The sequence below is a fragment of the Camarhynchus parvulus genome, chromosome 6, assembly GCF_901933205.1.
Source record: "Camarhynchus parvulus chromosome 6, STF_HiC, whole genome shotgun sequence".
In the NCBI taxonomy this organism is placed as follows: domain Eukaryota; kingdom Metazoa; phylum Chordata; class Aves; order Passeriformes; family Thraupidae; genus Camarhynchus; species Camarhynchus parvulus.
The window spans coordinates 4219183-4244023 of record NC_044576.1 but is presented as its reverse complement, the minus strand read 5'-3'; the positions used below and the strand labels follow the sequence as shown (position 1 = coordinate 4244023).

At 51.1% G+C, this 24841-nt stretch overlaps 2 protein-coding genes across 4 annotated transcripts in view; both read right to left on the bottom strand.

The window, feature by feature from the left end:
* Positions 1-2661: 2661 nt before the first annotated feature.
* DKK1 (dickkopf WNT signaling pathway inhibitor 1) lies at positions 2662-5705 on the bottom strand. Of its 2 annotated transcripts, XR_004060847.1 has the most exons (5): positions 5490-5705; positions 4446-4602; positions 4253-4363; positions 2936-3506; positions 2662-2861 (listed from the first exon to the last, which is right to left on the bottom strand). XR_004060847.1 is itself a non-coding variant. In XM_030951437.1 (4 exons), the coding sequence occupies exons 1-4, from the start codon at positions 5679-5681 to the stop codon at positions 3256-3258; spliced, it is 711 nt and encodes a 236-aa protein (XP_030807297.1). In that variant the 5' UTR covers positions 5682-5705; the 3' UTR covers positions 2891-3255. The 2 variants fall into 2 exon arrangements, 1 of the variants encoding a protein (XP_030807297.1); XM_030951437.1 differs by lacking the exon at positions 2662-2861 and having other exon boundaries at positions 2891-3506.
* A 1837-nt stretch (positions 5706-7542) lies between these two features.
* The window catches only part of PRKG1 (protein kinase cGMP-dependent 1), a 369443-nt gene continuing 352144 nt past the window's right edge, over positions 7543-24841 (bottom strand). The window contains exons 11-18 of one of the 2 annotated variants that reach the window (XM_030950731.1): positions 23836-23975; positions 19959-20048; positions 17916-18057; positions 16387-16550; positions 15349-15471; positions 15198-15260; positions 14478-14544; positions 7543-11433 (exon numbers count right to left, since the gene is read on the bottom strand). In XM_030950731.1, coding sequence (XP_030806591.1) covers positions 11335-11433; positions 14478-14544; positions 15198-15260; positions 15349-15471; positions 16387-16550; positions 17916-18057; positions 19959-20048; positions 23836-23975 — 888 coding nt within the window. In that variant the 3' untranslated portion in view covers positions 7543-11334. The remainder of the gene's footprint in view (positions 11434-14477; positions 14545-15197; positions 15261-15348; positions 15472-16386; positions 16551-17915; positions 18058-19958; positions 20049-23835; positions 23976-24841) is intronic. The other variant, XM_030950732.1, reaches the window with a different exon arrangement.

Genomic DNA, 24841 nt, shown 5'->3' with positions numbered 1-24841 from the left:
CAGGACACACCAGCCAGGCCAGACTCAGAGGCTCCACACATTCCATTTTTTCCCAAGTTTTGTATTTTCTACTTCCCACGGGCCTTTTTTTTGTTGTTGTTGTTGTTGTTGTTGGGTTGGTTTGGGGCTGGCAAGGAATTCGTTCAGGCAATTTCTGATAAGGAGGATCTGTCACTGTGGGGAAGGATCCAGGAGGGACCTTGGTGATGTCACCTGCCCATTCCCCAGGGAATGCCACTGCCGCCCTGGGAAAGGGAGACACAGCAGCCTTTGCTTCTGCCTCGCTGTGACCATATCTCCAGGGCTCAGGGAAATGTTTATCCCCATTTCTCAGCTGCTGGAGCAGTGTTTGACTTCCCAGGATGATGCAGACCTCGAGTGGGTTCAGGTTTTTGGGGACAGAATGATGCTCAGGGCCAGGGGAAGGCTGAAATCCCTCCCTTCAAGAACAGCTTTTGTTTAATCTTAACACACACAGGGTCATATTCTCATGATTTTTTTTTTTCCTAAGAGATGTTACTAAATCAAATTTCTTGGATTTACTAAATCCAGCTTCTTGGATTTACCTAAAGAACAAACCCCTGAGAGTCCGAAAGGGGCAGGAATGGGAAGAGATCCTGACTGCAGATGTGGTAAGGGAGGAAAGGAGGGGATAAAACCCATCAAAACCATTGTTTTTGTGGAATCCATCCATGAAATTAATGATTCTGGAGATGTCTGTGGTAGCATCCATCCTGCTGGGCACAGAGCAAGGGACACAGATGCAACCAGGGCTGAGCTGAGCCCCTCTTGCCTCAGAATGGCTGCTAAAAATGCTCTTTCTTATCTTCTTCAAGCTGAGAAAGTGAAGAATATCAAAGCACAAGAAGCAAGGACAGGTTTGGAGGTGGCCAACCTGAACAAAACAAAAGAGGATGGACAACAAAGATGTGCCCAAGAGGACAAGAAATGGTATTTAATGCCCCACATGGGTATTTTTCCCTGCCTGCAGAGGTGTCAAAGCTGTGCTGGTCCCTCTCACTCTCTGGAGAAAAAGCCCTAACCCTAATGACAGTGGTTTAAATGTGCTGGGGATAAAATAGGGCGCTGTTCATGGCAGATTTGAACCCATCTGAACAGTTCCTGATCCTTCTCTTAGCCAGGTCCCTTCAGTTTTTCACAGCCAGGTCCCTTCAGTGCCACTGACTCTTAGTGGCCATAACGTTATTATGACAATAAAATAATTCTATTATTATGTATGTTGTGTAATATTTTTTTAATTTTTAAAGAATTATTTTAAAAAGTACTTTAAACCACATTTATTTATTTATTTTATTTTTTAATTTTCACATCCTGGAATGATGATTCAAGCACTAAACTCCAGGCTCTGAGTCAGAAACTCTAGCAGAGGCTGCTTCAAGCCCCAGTTCATGATGTGACTCCAGTAAAAGCTGCTCCAGAGAGACTTTAAGGGTGGGTTCAGGTGGTTTAAGGACCATCAGTGTTTCACCCTCCAGTTTGGGGCAGTTTGGGTTGTTCTCAGCCAGTTCCAGAGCTGGAAGGAAGCTGGGAATGATCATTCCCTGGGGCTCTTCTCTCTCCTTTACATTTCCTTGGTTCAGCCAGAGCTGCAGTGGGGCTGTTATTCCACAACCCCATGTTCTCCAGGGAATTTAATGCCCTAAAGAAGCAGCACCAGCCCCAAAGGCACCAAACACCCACGAGCAGGCAGCATTTGAGGGATGCTCCCCTATACCTTACCCCTGGAGCCTCACAGGGATGTGCTGGCTTTGGCATTGGGCTGCAAAGCGCTTTTGGGGTGTCCAGGGAAGGTTTTGCACTCCAAACCCCTTCCCCAGGTTGCAGGGATGCACCTGCAGCCCCAAGCTCCCCACCTGAAACAGGGATGGGGGAAAAACCTGTGCTCGCAGCTTTCCCTCCCTCCAAGCCATCCCAAAATGCTGAAGAGCCGCAGGAACAACCATAAAGTGAAGGGAAAAATAAATCTTTATTGTGCATGGAGCAAGCTCGAGATCGGCAGCACCCGTGCTCGGTCCGGGAGCGATCCCTCACTCCCTCCTCCCTCCCAGAGCCAGGGACAGGGATTCTGCTGCCAGGAGCCCTTCCCAGAGCCCCAGCCGCGCTCCCTCTCCTCCAGAGGGCATCAGCGGCGACCAGGGAATCCCGAAAAAGCGGCTGGATGAGCAGTGCCAACCCATCCCATCCCCGTGGGACGCTGGGGACGAGCCCCCCGGCCCATCTCTCCTCCCCGGGCAGGCCCTGGAGGGAGCTCGGGGTGAATTTACAGCGTTTATTCGCTCGCACGCCCTCGGCGGCGTCCCTTCGAGGCAGAACGGGAAAACCCAGTGTGTACAAAGGCACGGCCGCGGCCGGGGCGCGGGGAAAACGCGAGATAACTCGTTCGAAGGCAGTCCCGGGAAGCCGCGGCGCTATGTACAGCTAAGTGCCAGCTCGAGTATTCACATCACAGTAACGTACTGCAAGGAGTCGCTGAGGAGAAGTTCCCTTGAGAAACAACCTTCGCTCCGGCGGGGCCGGAGCCTGTCGCGTCCGTCTGTCTGGCCCGTCCGTGTGTCGCTCAGGGCCGCCGGCGCCTGTCCGTCTGTCTGTCTGTCTGTCGCTAGTCCGTCGTCGTCTGCCCGTCCGTGGGGCCGCCGGCGCCTGTCCGTCTGTCTGTCTGTCCGTGTGTCGCTCAGGGTCGCCGGCGCCTGTCCGTGTGTCCGTGTGTCGCTCGGCGCCGCCGGCACGCGCGCAGGCGGGACGCGTCCGTCTGTCCTGTCCTTGTGGCTGTGTGTCGCTCAGTGCCGCCGGCACCTGTCCGTCTGTCCATCTGTCCGTGTGTCGCTCAGTGCCGCCGGCACCTGTCCGTTGTCCGTGTCCGTCTGTCTGTCTGTCCGTCCGTCTGTCCGTGTGTCGCGCTCAGTGCCGCCGGCACCTGTCCGTGTGTCCGTGTGTGGCTCAGCGCCGCCGGCACCCGTCCGTCTGTCTGTCCGCGTGTCCGTGTGTCGCTCAGTGCCGCCAGCGCGTGTCCGTGTGTTGCTCATTGCCGCCGGCACCTGTCCGTCTGTCTGTCCGCGTGTGTCTCAGTGGCGCTGGCACGTGTCCGTCTGTCTGTCCGCGCGTGTCTCAGCGCCGCCGGCAGGTGTCCGTGTGTCTGTCCGCGCGTGTCTCAGCGGCGCCGGCAGGTGTCCGTGTGTCTGTCCGTGTGTCTCAGTGGCGCCGGCACGTGTCCGTGTGTCTGTCTGTCCGTGTGTCTCAGTGGCGCTGGCAGGTGTGCAGGCGGGAGGCGTCGGCGGGCCCGTGCTCCCGCTGCCCGCGGCACGCCAGCCCCTCGGCGCACTGGCAGCGCTGGAAGATCTCGAGGCCGTGCGAGCCTTTCCGCCGGTGCCGGGTGCACACCTGGCCCTCCCGCAGCACCGGCTTGCAGATCTTGGACCAGAAGTGGCGGGCGCAGCACAGCCCGGCCGCGCAGTCCGACGAGCGCAGGCAGAAGTCGCCCTCCTCGCCTGCGGGGGGACACAGAGGGGACGCTCAGCCGGGCCGAGGGGACACCGGGGGACATCGCTTGTGGGGCAGGGGGGGCATCCCGGGTTGGGCTTCTGGTGTTAGTGGCGCTGGGGGCATCCCAGAATGATCCCACAGAGCACAAGAGCCATCCCGAGTGGTCCCACGGGGGACAGCAGGGAAGGATGGGCATCCCGAGTGATCCCATGGGGGATAAAGGTGCAGGATGGGCATCCCAGAGCGATCCCAAAGGGCACGGGAGGGAAAGGAAGGCATCTCGGTGTGGTCCCCAGGGGGATAGGAGGGGAAGGATGGGCATCCCGGGTTTGGCTTCTGGAGTTAGTGGGGCTGGGGGCATCCCAGAGAGATCTCAAAGGGGACTGGAGGGAAAGAAGACATCCAGGAGTGATCCCAAAGGGAGCAGGAGGGAAAGAAGGCATCCAGGAGCGATCCCAAAGGGAATAGGAGGGAAAGGGAGGCATCCCGGGTTTGGCTTCTGGAGATAGTGGGGCTGGAGGCATCCCGGAGCAATCCCAAAGGGGATGGTGGAGCAGAAAGGGCGTCCTGGACTGAACCCGTGCGGGACACCGAGACAGAGTGGGCATCCCGAGTGATCCCACGGGGGATGAAGGTGCAGGGTGGGCATCCCGGACAGATCTTGGGGCAGGGGTCAGCCCGGATTGATGCCCAGGGGCCAGCAGGGAAGGATGGCAGCCTCAGGCGGGACAGGGGGTGCCAGCAGCCTCACCTTTGGCCGTGGGGAGCCAGGCGGGAGCGGGCGTCCGTCGGGGCAGCGCCTCGGTGCCCGTCTCGTCCAGCTCGGCCGCTCCGTGCGGCGGCTCCAGGGGCGTGCAGAGCCCTGCGGGGACATTGGGGCTGTCAGCCACTGCTGGGACACCCTCCCCAGCCCCAGCCCGGCCCCGGGTGCGCCGAGCCCTCACCGTTGCTGCAGCTCATGCCGGGGCAGCACATGGCATCGCGCAGGCAGCGCTTGCGGCGCCGCCGGCAGCCCAGGCACAGCGGGGCCCCCCCGCCGCGGGCCGCGCCCCCGCAGAACTCCTCGGGGCCGCACTCCTCGTCCTCGGCGCACGGGAAAGGCTGCGGGGACACAGAGGGGGCGGGGGGATCAGCGGGGCGCTGCCATCCCCGGGCGTCCCCCCTCTCTATCGCCGGGGTGTTCCGTCTTCAGTCCCCGGCGCGACCGCTCCATCCATCCCCCGCGCCACTCACCGCCTCCAACCCTGTCCCCGGTGTCCCCTCCATCCCCGAGGTGTCCCCCCTCCATCCGGTGTGTCTGTGTCCCCATCACGCGGTGCGTCCCTGTCCTCCGTCGCCAGTGTCCCCCTCTCCATCCCCCGAGTGTCCCCCCATCTCCTGGGTAGCCCCTCCATCCATCCATCCATCCATCCATCCATCCATCCATCCATCCATCCATCCATCCATCCATCCATCCATCCATCCATCCATCCATCCATCCATCCATCCATCCATCCATCCATCCATCCCTCCATCCATGCTGTGTCCCCCCCCTCTTCTATCCCTTCCACCCCCGGTGTCCCCTCCATCGCTTGTGTCCCCAGCTCCATCTCCCGGTGTGAGCGTCCTCATCCCCGGCGTCCCGCCCTTCATCCCAAATGTGTCCCTCAACTCCATCCCCGACGGGTCCCATCCATCCCCGGTGTCTGTTCCTCTCCATCCCCGGTGTGTGTCCCTCTATTCCCAGTTTGTGTCCCCCTCCATCCCCGCTGTCCCGCCGCCCCATCCCCACTGTGTATCCCCCTCTATCCCCGCTGTGTGTCCCCATCCACTCCCGCTGTGTGTCCCCCTCCATCCCCGCGGTATGTCCCCCTCCATCCCCAGTGTCCCGCTGCTCCATCCCCGCTGTGTGTCCCCCTCCATCCCCGCGGTGTGTCCCCCTCCATCCCCGCGGTGTGTCCCCCTCCATCCCCGCTGTCCCGCCGCCCCATCCATGCTCTCTCTCCTACCTGTCGGGTGGCGGCCGGCGGGGCCTTATTGCTGCCGTCGAACGGGGGTGCGGGGGCGGCGCTGGTCTCTGCCGCCCCTCCCGGGGGGGGTCCCTTGATGGCGTTGGAGCTGAGGGCACCCCCGGGCGCCGCCGCCCGCCCCGCCGGGGCCGCGCAGCTCAGCGCCGCCAGCAGCGCCACCAGCCCCCGCATCCCGGTGCCTGCCGTGCCCTCCGTGCCCGCAGAGTCCCCGAGCAGCAGCAGCGAGCCGCCAGCAGCGGCTCCTGCGCTCCTGTGCCGCCTTTATACCCCCGGGGCTGCCTCCTGCCCGCCCCCTCGGGGCGGGGGGCCCGCCGGCTGCGATTTCAAAGCGTTCCCGGAGGGGGGGGGGGGCTGTGCCCATGAGCCCCCAAAGCCGCCCCCACCCCGCCCCGAGGGCTCCCACATTGGTCGGGCGGGGGTTTCGCAAGGGCGAGGGCAGACCCCCCCGCCCCATCCAGCATCCCTCCTCCCCCGGGTCCCGGCCAGATGCTCCGCACTCCCCGACGCCGCCGCTGTCTCCAGCCGGGCGCGCCCGACGGAGGGGACCGGCAAGAGGGACGGGGGGGACGCTCCCCCTTGTGCAAGCCCCCGTCCATGGTGGGTGGGAGCCGCTGTGAGTGCACAGAGCCCTCCCGCCCTCCCCCGACGGCAGAGTCGGTCCTTTGGTCTCCTCTAAGTCTCCCCCCCCCCCCCCCCGCCTCCCCCGCGTCCTTCCTGGCGCCAGCGCAGCCTTGCAGGAAAGGAGAGGGGCAGGAAAGGAGAGGGGCTGCTCCGCATCCATCCCCCCGCGCCGGGCGCTGTGCGGGGACACGGGGATGGCGGGGGGGGGACGGACACACGGCGGGACTCTCGCTGTCCTCCCCCTGCTCCCCTGACCCCAGCCGGGGCGGGGGGCAGCGTCGGTGGGGGGGAGCTGCGGGCCCTTTGATGCGGGGAGATCAAAGGTGTCGCCCCCCCCCTCCTTTCCCAATCTCCCCCCCCAATTCCCATTTTTCCCTCCCTGTTCCCTCCCCCCCCCCCCCCATTCCCCCCCACCGGGGCAGAGCGGCCCCAGGGCGCCCCCTGGCGGCCCCGCCGCGCCATCGCGCCCCCTCCCCCCTCCCCGCTCCGGTAATTAACTCTCATTAATTAACCCCGTTAATTAACCTGGATTTTCCCGGCGGCGGGCCCACGCTCCCGTTTATTTCTTTTCTCTGCTTGGTTTAAATGAGAATATGAGGAGCCGGAGGAGCGCCCCCAAAATTCCCGGGGTGGGGGATTCCGGACGCGGCAATTCCTGCAGTGAACACCCCCCTCTCTCGGTATCGCTGTCCCGGTATCCACTATCAGCTGTTCCAGCCCCGAATGGCTCAAGCCGGGCTAATAATTGCCTGGGAAGGTTTCGGGAGCCCAGCGGGCAGGTGCCGTCAGCAGCGGCTGAGTCACGGCCGGGCGACATCCCCGGCACAGCCCGGCCACCCCTCCTGCCTTCCCTATTTTTAGCCTGGAATAACGAGAGCCACGCCTCGCCCTGAAATCTCGGGGTTCCCCCGGCAGTTTCAGGTGAGGGCCACGTCACCCTGAGGCTTTTATTGCATTATTAACTTTGACCTGCGATTGCTGAATCCCGCAGAATGATTGGTGATGACTGCCAGCTCCTCCTCGGGCTGTTGCCACATTTATTCCCCTCCTGAGAGGATGTTTTGCTGCTCCTTTCTCCCAGCTTTTGCTCACCTCTGTGTCATCATCAAATCATAGAATGATTTTGAGTTAGAAGGGACATCAAAGCCCATCCAGTGCCACCCACTGCCATGGGCAGGGACATCTTCTACTATCCCAGGGAGTTCCAAGCCCCAATGTCCAACCTGGCCTTGGGCACTGCCAGGGATCCAGGGGCAGCCCCAGCTGCTCTGGACAACCAGTTGTGGGAGCCAGATTTCACCACCATCCAGAAGATCTCTCCCAAACTCGTCTCCTGCTCTGGAAGAAACCCACAGACAGCCGTTCAAAAGTAATTATTTTTATTTCAACTCTATAAAGTATACAACAGGCACTCGGCAATTACAGCTGCAGGGGGAGTACAGAGCGAAACAAAAGCCATGGAAGTTTATGAAAAAAAAAACAAAACCAAAAACAACAAAACAAACCCAAAAGTTCCTCAGTCAACATCCAAAGAGTGCAAGCGGCCGATGGTCGGGGCGTGACCGACATCGGCCCGACAAACAAAGCCTCTGCCATGGAAGGAGAGAAAATCAGCGTATAAAACAAAGGGCTGGGGTAAAACAAGCGTAAATCAGGACTTGGGTGGAGAGGCAACTCCAAATGGGAATTTCCCCTTTTTCTGAGAAAGCCCTAAAAGCGCCCAAGTCTCGGTGTCAGGGCTGGGGAGGCAGGAGGAGCTCCCAGGGCTCATCCCCGTGGATGCAGGGAAAGGGGCAGGGAAAAGCACAGATCCTGTTTGGTTGAGTGGTGCAAAGGAGCCTCGTCTTTGCACGGGGGTTTCAGGTCAGGAAAATGCTGCCAGGGAGGATTTTTCCCAGGTGGGAGATTCCCCAGGGGGGTGGCTGTGTGGGACAGCACGGATGGGTGGGATCTGCAGAGCTTAGCAAAACAGGAATACCTGTCTACGGACTGCTAGGATGTCAGAGATTAATTTGACCCGCACATCACATTTATACATTTCACAGAAATGACTCTGTATCTCATTAACAGATACACAGCTCTGGTACATTGAACAGAAATCAGAGAACGACGTCATCATTTCTGGAATTCATCGAGATCAGATAATAAAGGTGTAGAAATCGGTAGCAGAAAGAACTGTAAAACGCAGCAAGCTAAGAAAGGACGACAGTTTGAGGTGTGTTTGTCTTTGTCATGCAGCATAACACCAAATTTGTCTCTTTTTTTTCTTTTTCTCAATAAGATGCCATGGATTTAAGGCACTTGCAACAATGCCAGATAGCCAGTGACGTTCTAGAACTATGGGACGGGTGGGTGAACAGGACAGCTGACAGAAAGTTTAATCATACTGACAAATATGACATTAATTCAAGTCTACCTCGACCTAAAAACATTACATTACAAATAAGGAAATGAAGGAATAATGCCATGGAACTGGAAAAGAACAGAAAGTCCTGTGTGACCCACAAAACATCGACACGAAAATACCTATTTACAGAAATATCTGCTCGTGGTCCTGTTGTTGAAGAAGAAGAGTTTGCTGTGGGCAGTGCAGCTCTAGGAGAAGCCACAAAACCACTCAAAGCCCCCTCTGGAAACATGGGAGCCGATTCCCCCTTCCCTAAAAACGCTGTCATCCCATAGATCAGGAAAGGAGACAAACAAATAAGGACAGGAGGTGGAAACACAGAGGCAATCCCTTGTTGTGGATATATAGAGATATATATATAAAGCAACTTAAATATATTATTATAACTGAAGGCTTATCATATACATATGCAAAGTGTTAATGCTCAGGAGAGGCCATGGAAGTCGAGTGAGGTGTTTGATATCAAAATAAACTCAGATTCAGCACAGTGCACGCTGCAGGTGTCAATTCCCATGCCTGGCACAAGGAAAAAAAAAAGGACAGGAAAAAGAAACCCAACTGCTCAGCCCATTCCAGACCCTCCTTCCTGTCACTTTTTCAGGCTGATCCCCAAATCCTTGTGGTGCTTTGTCCTCCTTGCCTGCCAACTGCATCAGGTGTCACCATCCTGGGACAAATTCCTACAGGAAGCTGTCCCCATGGAGTGAAAGTCCAGGGGGATGTGAGGAGGGAAGCATTTGGCTGTTAGGCCTGTGTAAGATGCCTGGAGAATGTTTTAGCCCTCGTGCTCAGCCTTGGCTCTCAGTGCTGTCCATCCCTTGCAGAAAGGTGGAAAAGCCAGCAGGTGCTGCCTTTTCCCTGTGATTTTGAAGGCAAACGAAGTTTTAATGGTTAAAGAACAGCAGAAGTGACTGTGCCAGAGGTGTGGCCTCACCCTTTGGGAAACAGAGGGAATTCCAGAGCCACAGACTGGTTTCAAAGGTGTCACACAACCCAGCTCATGCTGAACAGCAGACACGGCCCACGCTGTCAAAATGCCCTTTTGATTACATCCTTTAATGGAAAACATGCAAAAGAGTTGGGACTCGGCATCAGGGAAGGAATTTTTCACTGCTCAAACAGACCTTTTCCATGTAAATTGTGGGGAAAGTCCTTGTCAGTAAGACTTGATCTTTCCACGGGCAGCTCTTAGCAGCTGAGATTGAAAGGAGGCAGCACCTGCTCACCCATGGCAGCGGCTGGAATGAGAGGACTTTTAAGGTCCCTTCCAACCCAAACCATTCCATGATTCTGTGATTTTTTGGGGGCCAGGTGTCTCAGAGAGACCCAAAGCTGATGTTTCCTGTTGGATAATGGGATAAACTTTCAGTCCTGTGTGTATGGAACAAATGGGCACCCGGGACAGGATCCCTCTGCTGCATCCTATAAACCAGAGGAGGGAATTCAAGCAAAGGAAAAGCAGTAGAAGTGAGGGAAAAGCATATCCTGATAATATTGTTTTCCCTAGTTCTTTTTTCCATATGAATTTGGCCATCCCTATGTTAAACACAGTCACGTGGACCTGGTATGCTGGAGAGCTCAAAGGGATCTTCCAATATCCACTTCCCATTGAATTCCACGGACTTTCCCGTGGAGCTCCTTAGTCTGGAGAGGCATCAGGATTACTGGCAGTGTTCCACCAGAGCCAGGATTTCTATTTTAATGAGATTCTTTAACCATGGAAGAGATCCAGACATGGAGACATGGAATCACCAAAAGGCAGAACGGAGCCTCTGCTACATATTCCTGACAGGAAGGGTCAGGGACAGGTTTCTTCCCAGGTGAGGGATGGATGTAGCACCTCGAGAGGACATCACAGGTCTCATGTTTTTCCCTTTGAGCCCCAAAAGATCCAATTTATCCTTAATTTTATACCTGATCACACTGGTGGGCTGCTGTTGCTTTGTTCAGGGCCGTGACTGGAGCGCTGCGAAATGGATCAATGGATGTGAAATGGATCTATGGATGTACAATGGATCAACAGATGTAGAACAGATCAGTGGATGTAGAACAGATCAGTGGATGTACAATGGATTCATTCCATGATTTTCTCTTTCCATGCATGTGTTGGTACCAAGGGAAAGGAGAACTGAAGCCCAAAGGTGGTGCTGCCACGTGAGGGAAGCGACCCAACCTCTGCCTCGACAGCATCTGCAGCAGTTGTGCTTTTGTTTGACCAGGCTGAGCTAAAATGTTTCCAAAACAAAGAGGAAAGGGAACATTCAGTCTCGTCAGGAATACTGCTAGGGAAGGAAAAGGACACATTCCCCACTGCTTTGACAGGAGCGCTTTGCCCGTGCTCCTCCCGGGCTCCAGCGCTGCCCTGCGGAGCTCAGAGGGTGGGAATAGCCCAAATCCTGCACTGGAGTAGCTGCAGCACTTCATAAGTTACTACTGATCCTAGGGAAAAAGCAGCTGGAATTAAGTGCCTCTTACTCTACGGATCTCTCACTCTGCTAATCAGGAGTGGGCCAGGATCTCTGTGGCCACAGAAGAGGAGTTCTGTGCCAGAGCAAGGCTCTGTGCCAGGACCACCGTGCCCAAGCCAGGTCACGTTCCAACAGAAAACATGGAGAGCACTATTGTCACTAAGCAAGAAGTCCTAATGCCACTGGAGTTACTGGAGCAGCATCAATCAAGGCATCGTGGTGACCCCGAGCACGAATCCTCCCCCGTTCCGGTCTTCCCGTTCCGCTGGCAGCCACGTCCCAGGAAAAGCTGTCCTCAGCAAGGCAGAAGCAGGTAAGAGAAAGAACATTAAAAATCTATGTCCCATCCTGAGTTGTCGTCAGGGGGTGGCTCGTCACTGTCCTCTGGGAAGCTGTCAAAGTTGCTCGTGTCCGTGGGAGACGCGACCTGCGGGGGCAAGAGCAAGGAGAAGGGGATGTTCATCCCAGGGCTGGCATTCCCTCTTCATCCCACAGCCATGGGCATCCCAGAGAATCCCCAGCAAGGCAGGGAAGTGCTGCATGCACAGCTTTTTGATGGGGGATTTCCCTCAGCTCCCCTACTCCCCTGAGTTTTCCTACCCGTTCCCACAAGGTTCTCACAACAGGCTTGGGAGAAGAGCCCAGGATTTGCCATCCATGGCTCCAGGATGCTGAGCCCTGCTGCCTCGGAGTTTCCTGACATTGCTCAGCCTCAGGGTCCTTCCAGAGAAACCCATCTTCCCAGGATGAAGGCCAAGCCTGTTTCTTTTTTGGAAATCACAACATTTGAAATCTACCCTGGCTACAGAATTTATGGTTTTCCAGCTTTGTGACAGTGAGGGAAGCTTTCTTACAGTGAGGACTTGATAAAGTCAAGACAATAAAAAAAATAAACCATTTAAGAGGAAACCAGCAACTCTCCAGCCCAAATCAATGAGAGTCTTACTAGAAATTGAATACTTTAAGCTTTACCCAGAGCAGGAAAACACTTGCTGCTGTTTTCAGTCATTTCATTTGGGAAGAGCCTGAGCCAGGGCACAACTGACAAGCATTAAATCCCAGAATTCTGGAATGGTTTGGGTAGGGAGGGACCTTAAAGTCCCATCCAGTCCCACCCTCCCACACATTCCACTGTCCCAGGTTGCTCCAAGCCCCAAAGTCCAACCTTGGGCATTTCCAGGGATCCAGGGGCAGCCCCAGCTGCTCTGGGCACCCTGTGCCAGGGCCTGCCCACCCTCACCGGAATAGTTTTTCCCAGTATCCAGCCTGGACTTATCTCAGGGGTTGTCCCAACCCACTGGGCCTTGTTAACCCTCCTGAGATTCCCACTTGATGCTGGATGCTGCTGCAGGCCTTGGGAAAAGGCAGAAGTTCCAACTCCAGCCCTACACTTAATGTGCTGCCCAACTGCGTCAGCATTTTCCTGCTGCTGAACACTTTTTGGGGGAAATCAGGATTATGGAACTCATTTTGGAACAAAAGCCCCATCCTACAAAATCTTAATTTCTTTCGGATTATCTGGATCTGTTGACTTTGTTGAGGCTCCTTCACCCTTTTCTTGCTCAGCTCATCTTTGGCAGAGTCCTGAGCTTTTAAGGAGAGGTAAAATCACAGATTCCAGCTGTGGTATCAAGGCTCAGCAGTGTCCTAGCAGCAGGTTGTAAATTGGGATCTTTCCAAAAATCCCATGGAACAAGAGCTCTTTGATTGCCTCACTGGCAGAGCCACCTAAGAAACGAGAGTTAAAGAGCTGGGAAAAGCCTTTCTTTTTTTTTTTTTTCAAAGAAAAAGGAACTGATCTGTATGTTTGGTCCTGCTGGCTCTTTCCCAGCTAACAAAGAGAGGTGGATTAAAGGAAAAGTGGATGTCTGCCACCAGAGCTGTATTTTGGGTCCCTTTTCAGAGTGGCAGTTGGGACTTTGCCAAAAAAACTTGTGGAAAACGAGCTGGAGTAGGATTGACAGCTCTGGGGTTGACAAAATTCACAGTTCATGGGTTTGGAGGGGATCTCAGGAGTAGGTCTGGAGGAGCTGCTGCTCCCCAGAGCTCAGGGAAAGGATGAGCTGGGTTGAACCAGGATTAGGGCCAGCCTGGAGCTGTCCTGGAGGAGGGAAGGATGCTCCCATCTATTCCAGTCAGCTTTGCTCTGTGGGGTAAGAGCAGGATTGGAAATGCTCCTAATAAAATAAAAATCCAAAACCAGTTAGGAAGACATCTTGGGGTTTTGTCAGGCTACATGGACATCCTGCATTCCTAAAGCAGGAATTGCAGCTGGATGTGCAGGAGCAAACTTGACTTTATTGCCTGACTTGCAATGTGATCCTGCTGATGAATGAATTGGCATTAAAAATAGGCCAAGGCCAGGCTGGACAGGGCTTGGAGCAACCTGGGATAGTGGAAGTGGAAGATGTCATGGAAGGTGATGGAACTGGATGATCTCAAAGGTCCCTTCCAACCCAAACCAGGCTCATAGTTTGAGCTTAAGAGAAACAAAACCCCAACCAACCCCAGCTTTGATCTCTAAAACATTTCTGAGTTGTTATGGGAGAGATTTGCCAAGTCCTGCTTTCCCCACTGACTCCAGCAGCTCCTGCATCCCACAGGGCAAAAAGGGGGGATGGGAAACCCTCCTGCTCTTTCCCTAAGCAAACTTTGGGATGGCAGATTCAGCCTTGGAGCTGGGCCTGCCCCTGCTGCAGGAGCTGCAGGATGGAGCAATGGGGTGCAATTAAACCCCCATTAATGGCATTCTCCCGGTGATCCCGAGGGATTAAGCTGGAACAAGGAGGGGAGGCTGCAGGACAGAAGGGGCCGAGGTAATTTCTGTCAGCTAATCCTGTTTGGTTTCCCTTTGCAGTGGGGCTTTGAGGGCAGGGAGCTCACAAAGACATCAAAGGAAGGGCTTTGGTGCAAAGGAAAACGAGCGGAGCTGTCCCTCCGCGCCCGCTCCCGGTTAAACATCAACAGCTTTTCATGTAGGACATGGATGCAGGGCAAAGAGGGGCACAGGCACAAAAGACAGCACAGAAGGGAAGGTTAATGTGAAAGAAAAGGAAGATGGCATCCAAATCCCACTTGCCTTTGCAAAGGAAATGAGAATAAAGGAGAAGGGAACAGGATGCAGCTGAGAGAAGGGGTGGAAGGGGCAGCTCTCCATGGAAAGGGGAAAAGGAGATGCAGGAACAAGTGGAGCAGGTGAGAGAGGGGAAAATGTGCTGGAGTGGGTGATCCTGCCTCAATCCCCTGCTGCAAAGGGGATTTCTCCGTGGCTGTGCCCTCCCCACACTGCCTTCCCAGGGAGGAGCCTGCCTGGAGAGCAAGCTTAGCTGGGAATGTGCCTAAAGTTATTTTTCAAACATTCCAGAAGAAATAAAGCACATTATTCCCACTTAACCCAGTGTACCACTGCCCAAAGCTCACAGCATCACAGGAATTGGCCATGGAGGAGAAAACAACGATAGGAAAACTTACACTTGGGATTATGGGAGGTGTCAGTGTCCCTTTCCGTAACCCTTCCCAGTTAAAGCCTTCAAACCATCTGAAGGGAGGGAAGAATCCAACAGTTAGACAGGCGTAGCACAAAAAGAACAGAAAATTGCTTGAACGACAGGTTTCATCTCCCACAGACTTTGCCTTCAAATCCCTTTGGAATTTTTCCTGTCATCTTTTTTGGGGACCGAGAAGGAAGAGTGTGCAGCGACCCCGTGGTGACACCACCCAAGTGGAAATTGCCAACGCTCAGATGGGAACCATTCCTTGCTGCAGGTGTCCTGGAAGCTGCTCCTTCCCTTCCAGAGGGTGGATCCATCCCACAGGAGACCTTTTTTCCCCTGTGGAATTTGGTTAACTCCCAACTTCATGCTCAAGGATGTCCCACTTGTGGTTTTCCTCAGGTTTGCTCAAGGTGGGTGGATGAACCCTGAGCCTTCCTCCAAAAATATCCATCCAATCCATTCCTGCTGCTTTGGGGATGGGAGAAGAGATGATCCAGCACAGATGGATGACAGAAATTCTTCCTGGAATGGTTCTTATCCCAATAAACTCCTAAGACTTCATGGAACCCCTCCCATGGGACCAAAAGGGAGGATGAATTTACATTATGGATAGGAAATGGCTTTTAGGGGAAAATTGAGGTGTTTGAAATGTCCCTTTCTGGGATTGGAGCTGATGGCTGCTGGAGAAGACACTTACTTGTGCTTTTGGATATCTTTCACTCCATTTTTCAAGTTCCCTAATCTTTCTGATGGATTGTCCCTGTAAAAGGAAGAACAAATCCTAAATCCCTCTGCCCAGCTCATTTCTTTGCAAACAACACCAAGGTTTTATTCTTACATCCACTTACCTGCATAGTTTTTTAATTAAGTTAGCAGCATTTTTGGCAATCTTCTTTGGAAATTCAATCATGTCTATTCCCCTTAATATGATGTTATAGGTCTTCATGGGGTCTGGGCCTGAGAAAGGGGGACTTCAGAGGGCACAGGGAAGAAAAAAAAAGATTAAAAACTTGTCTTTCATAAAAATTTGTCTTTAAAACAGCATTGAAGTCTAATAAAATACACCCAGATGAGAAAAGGTAGATGTCAGCTAGGAATGCTTTGCTTCCCATGATCCTAACCATTTCTCAAGGAGCTCTGGAATTCAGGGAAGCACCAAAAAGAAGTTTTCCATGCTAAACCTCTTCTTCCCATGGCAGCTGCATCCCAGCAGCCCGAGGCAGGAGGCTCTGAGCAGCATTCCCTGGCTTATCTTTGTGTGATTCCTGATTCCAGTGGGGATTAATTGGCTTCCCATGGATGGGGAGCTGTGTGTGAAGGATGGGCAGGTGGAGGGGATGGATCTCCTGGGGTGAGTGCTGGGGGATGAGGTGAGGGAGCTCCAGGAAGCCAAGAGCAGCAGTGATATCCCAAATTAAATATGGGAAGGGATGGATGGTGCCTGATCTGCCTCCTCCTTTCCAGCAGTGAGGAACCTCCTCAGCTGAGTGCAAACCCTTCCCCTTCTCCCACCATTTCCAGACCCTTCGGGGCCAAACCCTTCCCCTTTTCCCATCATTTCCAGACCCTTCAGGGCTAAACTCTTCCCCTTTTCCCACCTTTCTGGGCCAAACCCTTCCCCTTCCCCATTTCCAGACCATTCAGGGCCAAACCCTTCCCCTTTTCCCATCTTTCAGGGCCAAACCCTTCCCCTTTTCCCACCATTTCCAGACCATTCAGGGCCAAACCCTTCCTCTTTTCCCATCGTGTTCAACCTACTGAGAGCCAAAAAAAGATGATTTGAGTGGAAAAGCCACCATGGAGCTCCCTGGCCCAGCCCTGCCCCTGCCCTGGCCTCATCAGGGTGAGAAGGGCAGAAATCTTGGGATGAATTTCGATGCCCATACCTGCCAGTCAGGAGCTCATACATCAGGATTCCCAGGGACCAGTAGTCTGCTGAAATGTCATGACCTTTGTTCAGGATGATCTCGGGGGCTACGTACTCCGGGGTGCCACAAAAAGTCCATGTTTTCTTTCCAAATCCTATTTTCTTTGCAAAGCCAAAATCGACCTGGGGGAAGGGGCAGGAGAGAGTCAGGGCAGGGCATCAGAGGGAATGTCAGCCCTGGGCTCTGCTCCTCTTGAAGTGAAGCAAGGCAGAAAGGAGGATTCCTCATGGGAATTTTCTCTCAATTAAAGCGCTAAGGGTCGTTCCAGGACCAGGGAACCACAGTGACCTTTTTGCTGATTTATCCTTGGGAAAATTCCCATGAGGGAAGCAAACACCAGCACCAAGGGTTTCTTGGGGGTTGGAATTGACATCACTCACAGCTCAGATTGATTTATTTTGCTCTTTTTCTTTTAAATTTAAATTAACATGGGCAAGGAATGGTTTTAAGTTGTGAGAGGGCAGGGATGGATGGGATATTGGGAATTAGGAATTGTTCCCTGGCAGGGTGGGCAGGCCCTGGCACAGGGTGCCCAGAGCAGCTGGGGCTGCCCCTGCATCCCTGGCAGTGCCCAAGGCCAGGCTGGACTCTGGGGCTTGGAGCAGCCTGGGACAGTGGAAGGTGCAGAGGGTAAATCCCAATGTCACTGAGGAGGTGACACCTGGAGGCTGCCACCAGGCTGTGGTGATGGGCTGAGTTACTGTCCCCAAAGAGCCCCAGACCAGGACACAGAGCCCTTGGTCCCCCATGACCCCCAGGGGCCATCAGCTCCTCCTGGACCAGCTCCTTTTAGAGCTCCTGTCCTTCACTGGTGGCTTCCCAAGGGCCCACATCCTGCAGCACCTCCCACCAAGGGAACTATTTCATCTCTCCTGCCTCTCTCCATGCTCTCACCAGGCCATTTGGGGTACTCCTAAAAAGCAGGGTGCCTTTCCTGAGTTCTGGGGTTATTTTTTGCCCAGGACAGCCAGGTGGCTTTCTCCTGATGCTCTTTTCTCAGCATTCCAGGAGCATGGACCTGAATCCCAAGCCAGAATCACAGAATTCAGAGAATTCAGGGAATTCACAGAATCACTGGGTTGGAAGAGACCTCCAAGATCATCGAGTCCAACCCAGCCCCAACATCTCAACTAAACCCTGGCACCCAGGGCCACATCCAGGCTGTTTTTAAACACATCCAGGGATGGTGACTCCATCATCTCCCTGGACAGACCATTCCAGAACTTTATCACCCTTTCTGTAAAACACTTTTTCCAAATATCCAACCTATATTTCCCTTGGTACAGGTTAAGGCTGTGTCCTCATAGTCAGCATTTCTCAGCTCAGCCATGCCCTGAGCCCTGCTGGAAGTCAGGAAAACATCCCAGTGATGATGATGACACCACCTTGCCCTGATCTCCTCTCAGCATCCCCTGATGGACCCTGTGGGGGGATTTTGCTCCTCACCCTTTCTGGTCAAAGCTGGGGGGATTTTTTGGGGCACTCACCAGCTTGGCATAACCTCGGTGATCCAGGATGAGGTTCTCTGGCTTGAGGTCCCTATAAATGATCCCTTTGGAATGCAAGTAGGCAAAGGCTTCCACCACGCACGCCGTGTAGAACCTGGTGGTGGAATCCTCGAATGAACCCCTGTGGGAAGGAAGGAGGGAGGGAAAAGGGGATAAAGCCATTAGATGAATCCTTGGGAATGGTTTCCTTCTCCATGGAATTCATTCTGCTGTTTAAACCTTTATTGATGCAGTAAAATCACTTTTTAACACCTGGAAAGTTCCTGGTGCTACACTCACTTTTATATCTCTATATATTCAATTTTACATCTCTATATTTCTATAATCTAGTTAAATTTCCATTTTTGAAGAAGCATCTTTGCTATCTCTAGATATAAATTATATCTATATATATATATATAAAATCTCTCTATATAAAATATATCTCACTTTTATATATCTCTCTATATAAATATTCACTTTTATATCTCTGTATTTCTATAATCTAGTTAAATTTCTATTTTTGAAGAAGCCTCTTTGCCTCCAATATCTGAAATTATTTTAAGGTTTATTCTATAATTTAGAAATAAAACTTTGAAATCCTTATGCTGTAAGCAAGAGGGTATTTTTTTGTAATTACAACTTTCAGTTTTGAGTGCTAAAACTGCTTTGAGGCATGCAGATAAATTCTGTATTAATGTTCCCAACTGAGACAAAAGGCAGAAAAATCACAGCTGCTGGGACTTGAGAGTTAATGCAAATCCCAAACTGCACCTTTGGATCCTTGTTTCTGAAGTTTTCCAAAGAAAACCACATCCCCCTGGCCTGCTGGGGGCTGGCTGAGACCAGAGGGTGTCTAAGCTAGATGGCAGCAGAACCTCAGTTTAAATCCCAGAGAATTAAAGATGGAATTATCAGGCTCTGAGAAAAAAATCAGGAAAAATCCCACCCAGCACCTTCTAACTTTGCTCCAGTTCCCCTTTCAGTGAGAAAAATGCTGCTGGGAAAAGGAAGAACTAGAGAAAAAGTAGTTCTGGGGAATTAAAAGACAATCTTTCTGATCAATCTTTCCAAATTTGATGGAATTCTGTTCCAGTGATGAGGTTATTCCAGAATTATTCCCTGCATCTTTTCCTGCTCTGTGGGCACATCCCACGTTCACCCAGCAACCCCAAACACTCCAAGGTGACCCCTCCCAAGGCAGGGACTGTGGGTTTTGGGCATGCATGTTTTCCTAACTCATTTTTTTCCATGTCACTGCTGCATCCTGATGGACCAGTGCTCCTGGCAGGGTGTGGATTCTGATTCCCACTTGAATCAGCAGCCCTGGTGTAATATGGGATTTCTGGGCCAACAGACCCTGCAAAGCTCTCATTTTCCCCCTGCTCATTGCTCTCAGTCCTGGCTGGGCCATAAATCCCAGGAAATATTTATGGATATTATTTAGCAGTGTCCGTGTGGCAGAGCTGAGAGCTGAGATTCACACTCACAGAGGGAGGGCTGCAAACACAGGGAAAAGCTTTGAGATGAGAAACTGTGATTTAAAAACTGTGATATCAAAAGGACCTGGAGCTGCTGGAGCAAATCCACATGGGGGCCACGGAGCTGCTCCGGGGCTGGAGCCAGGCTGGGAGAGCTGGGGGTGCTCACCTGGAGAGGAGAAGGCTCCAGGGAGAGCTCAGAGCCCCTGCCAGGGCCTAAAGGGGCTCCAGGAGAGCTGGAGAGGGACTGGGGACAAGGGATGGAGGGACAGGACACAGGGAATGGCTTCCACTGCCAGAGGGCAGGGCTGGATGGGATATTGGGAATTAGGAATTGTTCCCTGGCAGGGTGGGCAGGCCCTGGCACAGGGTGCCCAGAGCAGCTGGGGCTGCCCCTGGATCCCTGGCAGTGCCCAAGGCCAGGTTGGACATTTGGAGCAGCCTGGGACAGTGGGAGGTGTCCCTTCCCATGGCAGGGTGGCACTGGATGGGCTTTGAGGCCCTTCCAGCTAGAATTGTGACATTTAGAACATCTCACAGTGCAGGACAAGCCCCAGCTCACCTGTCCCTGAGAATTGTCCAGAGCTCTCCGCCCAGGCAGGCCTCCATCAGCATGTACAGGTACTTGCTGTCCTTGAACGTCCTGTAGAGCCTGAGGGGGTGGCAACCAGAAAATCACAAATAAATCCATGATCTGAGCACTAAACTCGCTGGTTTGACAGAGTTTAGAGAAGCTGAAGTGCTCTTCCTCTTCCTCCCAGGAAGGAATGTGGAGGAAAAACTGCCCCAAGGGACGGGCTGGGCTTTGTGAACCCATCCTCGAGTTCTGAACTGTGCTCCAAAACCCATGCTCTGTGCTCAACAGGATTTTCTAATGATATTACATTAACTGGATTTACAGATGTGTTTAATAATATTAAACAACTATGGTGGAAAAAAAAACCCAGAAATTCCTTTTTTTACTTTATTTTAATGTTCAGCTGCTTTTGTACTTCCTGTTCCACGTGTGGCTTTATCCACCCAGGCTTCCAGCAGGGTGTGGATGCAAGGAAGGTTTCTTTGCAGATAGTTTGGACAGTAATTTTAATTTTTGTAAATTTTTTTTGGTAATTGATTAAGTAATTTTTTTAAAATTAATTTGTAACTTTTGGATAATAATTTTAACAATTTCTGCAGCAGAAAGGAATGCTGAGGGCGACTCCTGGTGCAATTCCTGCATTCCTGGCAGTTCCCAGGAGTTAAAAATTCAGGAATTAAAAATTCCAGGAGTTACAAATTCAAGAGCTGCCACCACATGATGGAAATGAAACCAGGTGGGTTTTGCAGATTCCAGCACTTCCCTGCTAATCCCAGTTATTATTTTGACAGAGTTGTGGGATGGATCAGCAGGAAAACACTGCAGGATTTGGTTCCTTTGGAAGACATCCATTTCTATTTATATAACACCAATGGTCAGTTATAACTGACCACTAAATAATGCTAAAATTGATGGTTTTAACAAACCCCCCCCCACTTATTTCTTGCCACTTGGATAAAATATAATTTATCTTAATACGCATTTAATCACTATTAAAGTTTACAGAATCCAAAATGTAATTTCATGTTTTTCATTGCTTGGTAATTTAAATTACCAAGTACTGAAATACTTTCCCTAATTAAGGCAGCCCTGCTGAAAATTTTATGGGCATTAAATCTGGCCTAAAATGCACAGTTAAAAAAAATCAAATATTATTTATCAGCTATCATGGAAGCATAAAGTTTAGGCACATGAAAGGACATTATTTCCTAAGTTTAAATGACACAATATTTGAAGAACTTCTTTATTTATTTCCTTATTCCTTGAAATATTTTCATTTGTTTGGCCCCTGATACAAGCCAGAGCATTTTGTCCTGTTTGAGTTTTGGTTTATGTAAAAGTCAATTTTATTTAGTGCCACTTGGCCTCTCCTGCTCCTTTTGCCTGGTTTAATTCATTTTAATAACCAAACCCAGTTATTCTTCAAAGACTTTTTAACAAACACACTGAATTAAGAAAACAACCCAGTTCATCAGGAATTTTGTCTTTCCCATTCCAGCATCCCAGAGGTTGTGTCCTTGCTCCGAGATTATTTTAAACCCACCTTTCATCTATCAGCTCAAAACTGAATCAATCTACTGAAATATTCAAATTTCTGCCCCATTTCACCCCCCCTCCCAAAAAAATTATCCCAGCTGGTCCAAGAAATGGAATAAACAAGTTATTGAATAAACAATAAATAAGTTGAATAATTTTAGGATAGATACTATAGGAAAACTTCAAATCCCTGTAAAATCGGCAAGAGTTTGATAAATCCAATATTTTCTAGCAATAGCAAAAGGTTGGACTTTTTGATTTGGAAACCTTCCCAGAGCAGGGTTTCCATGGGATATTAAATATAATTCAGGCATGGTTGTTGCTGCAAAAGGTGAGAAGCACTGCAGGATAAGGAAGGAGAAGATGCACAGGTAAAACATCCTTGTTCTGCTTCCCTGCTGAAGGATGAAGAGTGGGAATTTCATTGATCAGCCATGAATGTCACTGGCTCCATTAAGACATGTTTGGAGGCTCAGGCTCTATTTAGGAGTGGGTACTTCTGGGAATGGTGGCTTGGCTGGCCCTGCATTTCCCCTCTCATCCCAAAACGGCTCAGCCTTCCAAAAATCCAGAGGCTGGAATGGCCCACAGGGAATATTTGGCTCTGGGCTGGGTTACAGGGAATGTTTCAGGATCCAGGAGTACATCCTGAAGGGAATGGCAGCTAGGCAGTGTTGGGCTCCAGTTGTCACCCATGAATCACAGGAGAAGCCATGGGGAATCCCAGGGATGAGCCTGGGAAGGAAACACCCTCTGAGTGCCCCAGCCTGGCCACATGCTTCCCTCTGGATTCATCCCAGGGGTTTGGTTTCACCCCGGGTTTGTTTGCATCTCCTGAGCAATTTCTGGGAGCAGGGCTGATCTCCTAAGGCAGAGAAGTTTACCAGGTATCTCTGAGGGTGGGATGAGGCAGCCTTGGCTTGGATGCCCTTCAAGGTGGCTCCAGGGATCCTCAGCACCTACTGCTCCATCCTGACCTACAGCATTGAAAGAATCCCCTTTCTGTCCTCACAGTCCTTGAAAAGCCAGGGAATTCACAGAATCCACAGAATTCACAGAATCACTGGGTTGGAGGAGACCTCCAAGATCCTCGAGTCCAACCCAGCCCCAACACCTCAACTCAACCCTGGCACTCAGTGCCACATCCAGGCTGTTTTTAAACACATCCAGGGATGGTGACTCCACCACCTCCCCAGGCAGGCCATTCCAGAACTTTATCACCCTTTCTGTAAAAAAACTTTTTCCTAATATCCAACCAATATTTCCCTTGGCGCAGCTTGAGACTGAATGTTGTTATTAGGGTGGAAACAACCAAAAATGCCCCTTTTACTCCCTGGAGATGTGCTTAGGTTTGGGGCAGGGAAATGGTTTTAATGTGTTTGCCTGTGAGGAGTCCAGGGATGCTGAACTTGAGTTGTCAAATATTCCCTAAAGAGAAATGCTGGACACAGCTTCTCATTGTCATGGCATTGTGTCATTTCAAAGGATCAAGCCCTGCCTTCCACCTTCCCTTAGTGGGAAGGAAAGCTCAGAAATTGGGAAGGAAAAGGAAAAGTAACCTTGAGCAGGGGCAAAGCCAAGTCATGATAAATACATATATAAATGTATATGTATGTATAAATTCTTGATGGTGAGTCCACTGCCTTGTCACTGTCATATTTTCTGAAAAATCCCTTCGCCAGGATTTTTCTCCTAGGAAGCTTAGAAGCCTCAGAGAAAAAAGGAAACCAATTCTTATCTCATTTGCTTCTCCTGTGTTGTGCTCATATGTGGAATGTGTTTGGAGATTGTTTATCCAGCTGGTGGTTGTTTCATTGGTTTAATGTTTTGACTTATTGGCCAACCAGGGCCAAGCTGTGGCGAGGTTATGGAAAGAGTCACGAGTTTTCATTAGCAGCTTTTGAGCCTTCTATAAGTATCCTTTCTGTATTCTTTAGTATAGTGCTTATTATATTATATTCCATATGTAATATACTATATTATAAATTATATATGGAATGTAATATAATATATTTTTATTTATTTTAAATATAATATAATATAATATAATATAATATATATAATATAATATAATATAATATAATATAATATAATATAATATAATATAATATAATATAATATAATATAATATAATATAATATATAAATAATATATATAAATATATAAAATTATTATTATATTATATTCCATTATATAATATACCACATTATATTCTTTAATATAATATGGTATCTAAAAATAAGAAATGATCCTTCTGAGAACACGGAGTCAGACTGATCATTCCTGCCTCATGCGGGGAACCCCACAAACGCAGCAGGGCAGCTACCTAACGATGAAGTCGGAGTGGGCGCTCTGCATGATCTGCTTCTCGGAGCGGATGTGCTCCTGCTGCCGCGTGTCCACGATGTGCCGCTTCTTCAGGATCTTCATGGCAAATGTCTTGGCCTCCTCGCTCTTCAGCTGCACCTGGGGAGGACAGCACAGGGTCACACACAGGCCACAGCCCCGCTGGAGTCCCACCTCCCTGCCAGCAATCCCACCTCCCTGCCTCCCAGGAGTTCCTCCCACCTCTCCAGTCATGATCCAGGTATGTAACTGCATGGCTGGCTCCTAAAAAAGCCTTTTCTAAGTGTCACAATTGTTAGGGAAAAGCCAAATGTGGATGTTGCTCTGGGGTCTGTGAAAACCCAGAACACTGGGAATATTTTTCCGACCCTGACCCCCGGGGGAGCACTGACTTTGACCCTCATTCATGGAGAAAGTTTCCTGGAATTCAAGACAGACTAGAACCTACAAAAGTGTGCAATAGATTATCGAGAGCAGTGTAGGTGTATGACTTGGTAAGAAATTGAGGTTTTGGGATTTTTAGTGTGTTGTGGATGGAAGCAAGATGGAGAGCACAGGGTGCCATCCTGGGTTTCTTCTTCATGCTGCTTCTTCCTCCTTCTCCATGGGTTTGGGTGGCATTTTGTAATTGGGCAGAAAAGTCCCCATTGCAGCTCTGTGGGATCAGTTATTGGGTTAAAAGGGAAAATAATCCAGGTGTCAGTTTTTAATTGGATAGTTTAGTCTGAAAAGCCCTTGTACCAAGAGATTGTTGGCCATTTTGTGCCTTGCTGCAGAACTCATGGTGGTGAGACTGTTCTACTGATAAGAAATAATAAACACCTGAGTCTGAGCATGAATTACTGTCTCAAATGCCTTCAGTCCAGACCCAGAGAAACAGAAAACTGGAAACAGGCAATTGGTACCACCACAGGGTCAGGAGATGTTGCCAGTTAACATCTGGCTTCCCCAACCCCCTTTTCCTCCAGGTCACCCCACCTGTGCTG

Bases quoted from the DNA above. Each gene is read 5' to 3' on its own strand.
- DKK1 (XM_030951437.1), bottom strand. From the start codon at position 5,681: ATGCGGGGGCTGGTGGCGCTGCTGGCGGCGCTGAGCTGCGCGGCCCCG. The intron at 4,603-5,489 runs GTAGGAGAGAGA...GTGTCCCCGCAG, and splicing joins CGCCGGCCGCCACCCGACAG to CCTTTCCCGTGCGCCGAGGA. The intron at 3,507-4,252 runs GTGAGGCTGCTG...GTCCCCCCGCAG, and splicing joins CTGGCTCCCCACGGCCAAAG to GCGAGGAGGGCGACTTCTGC.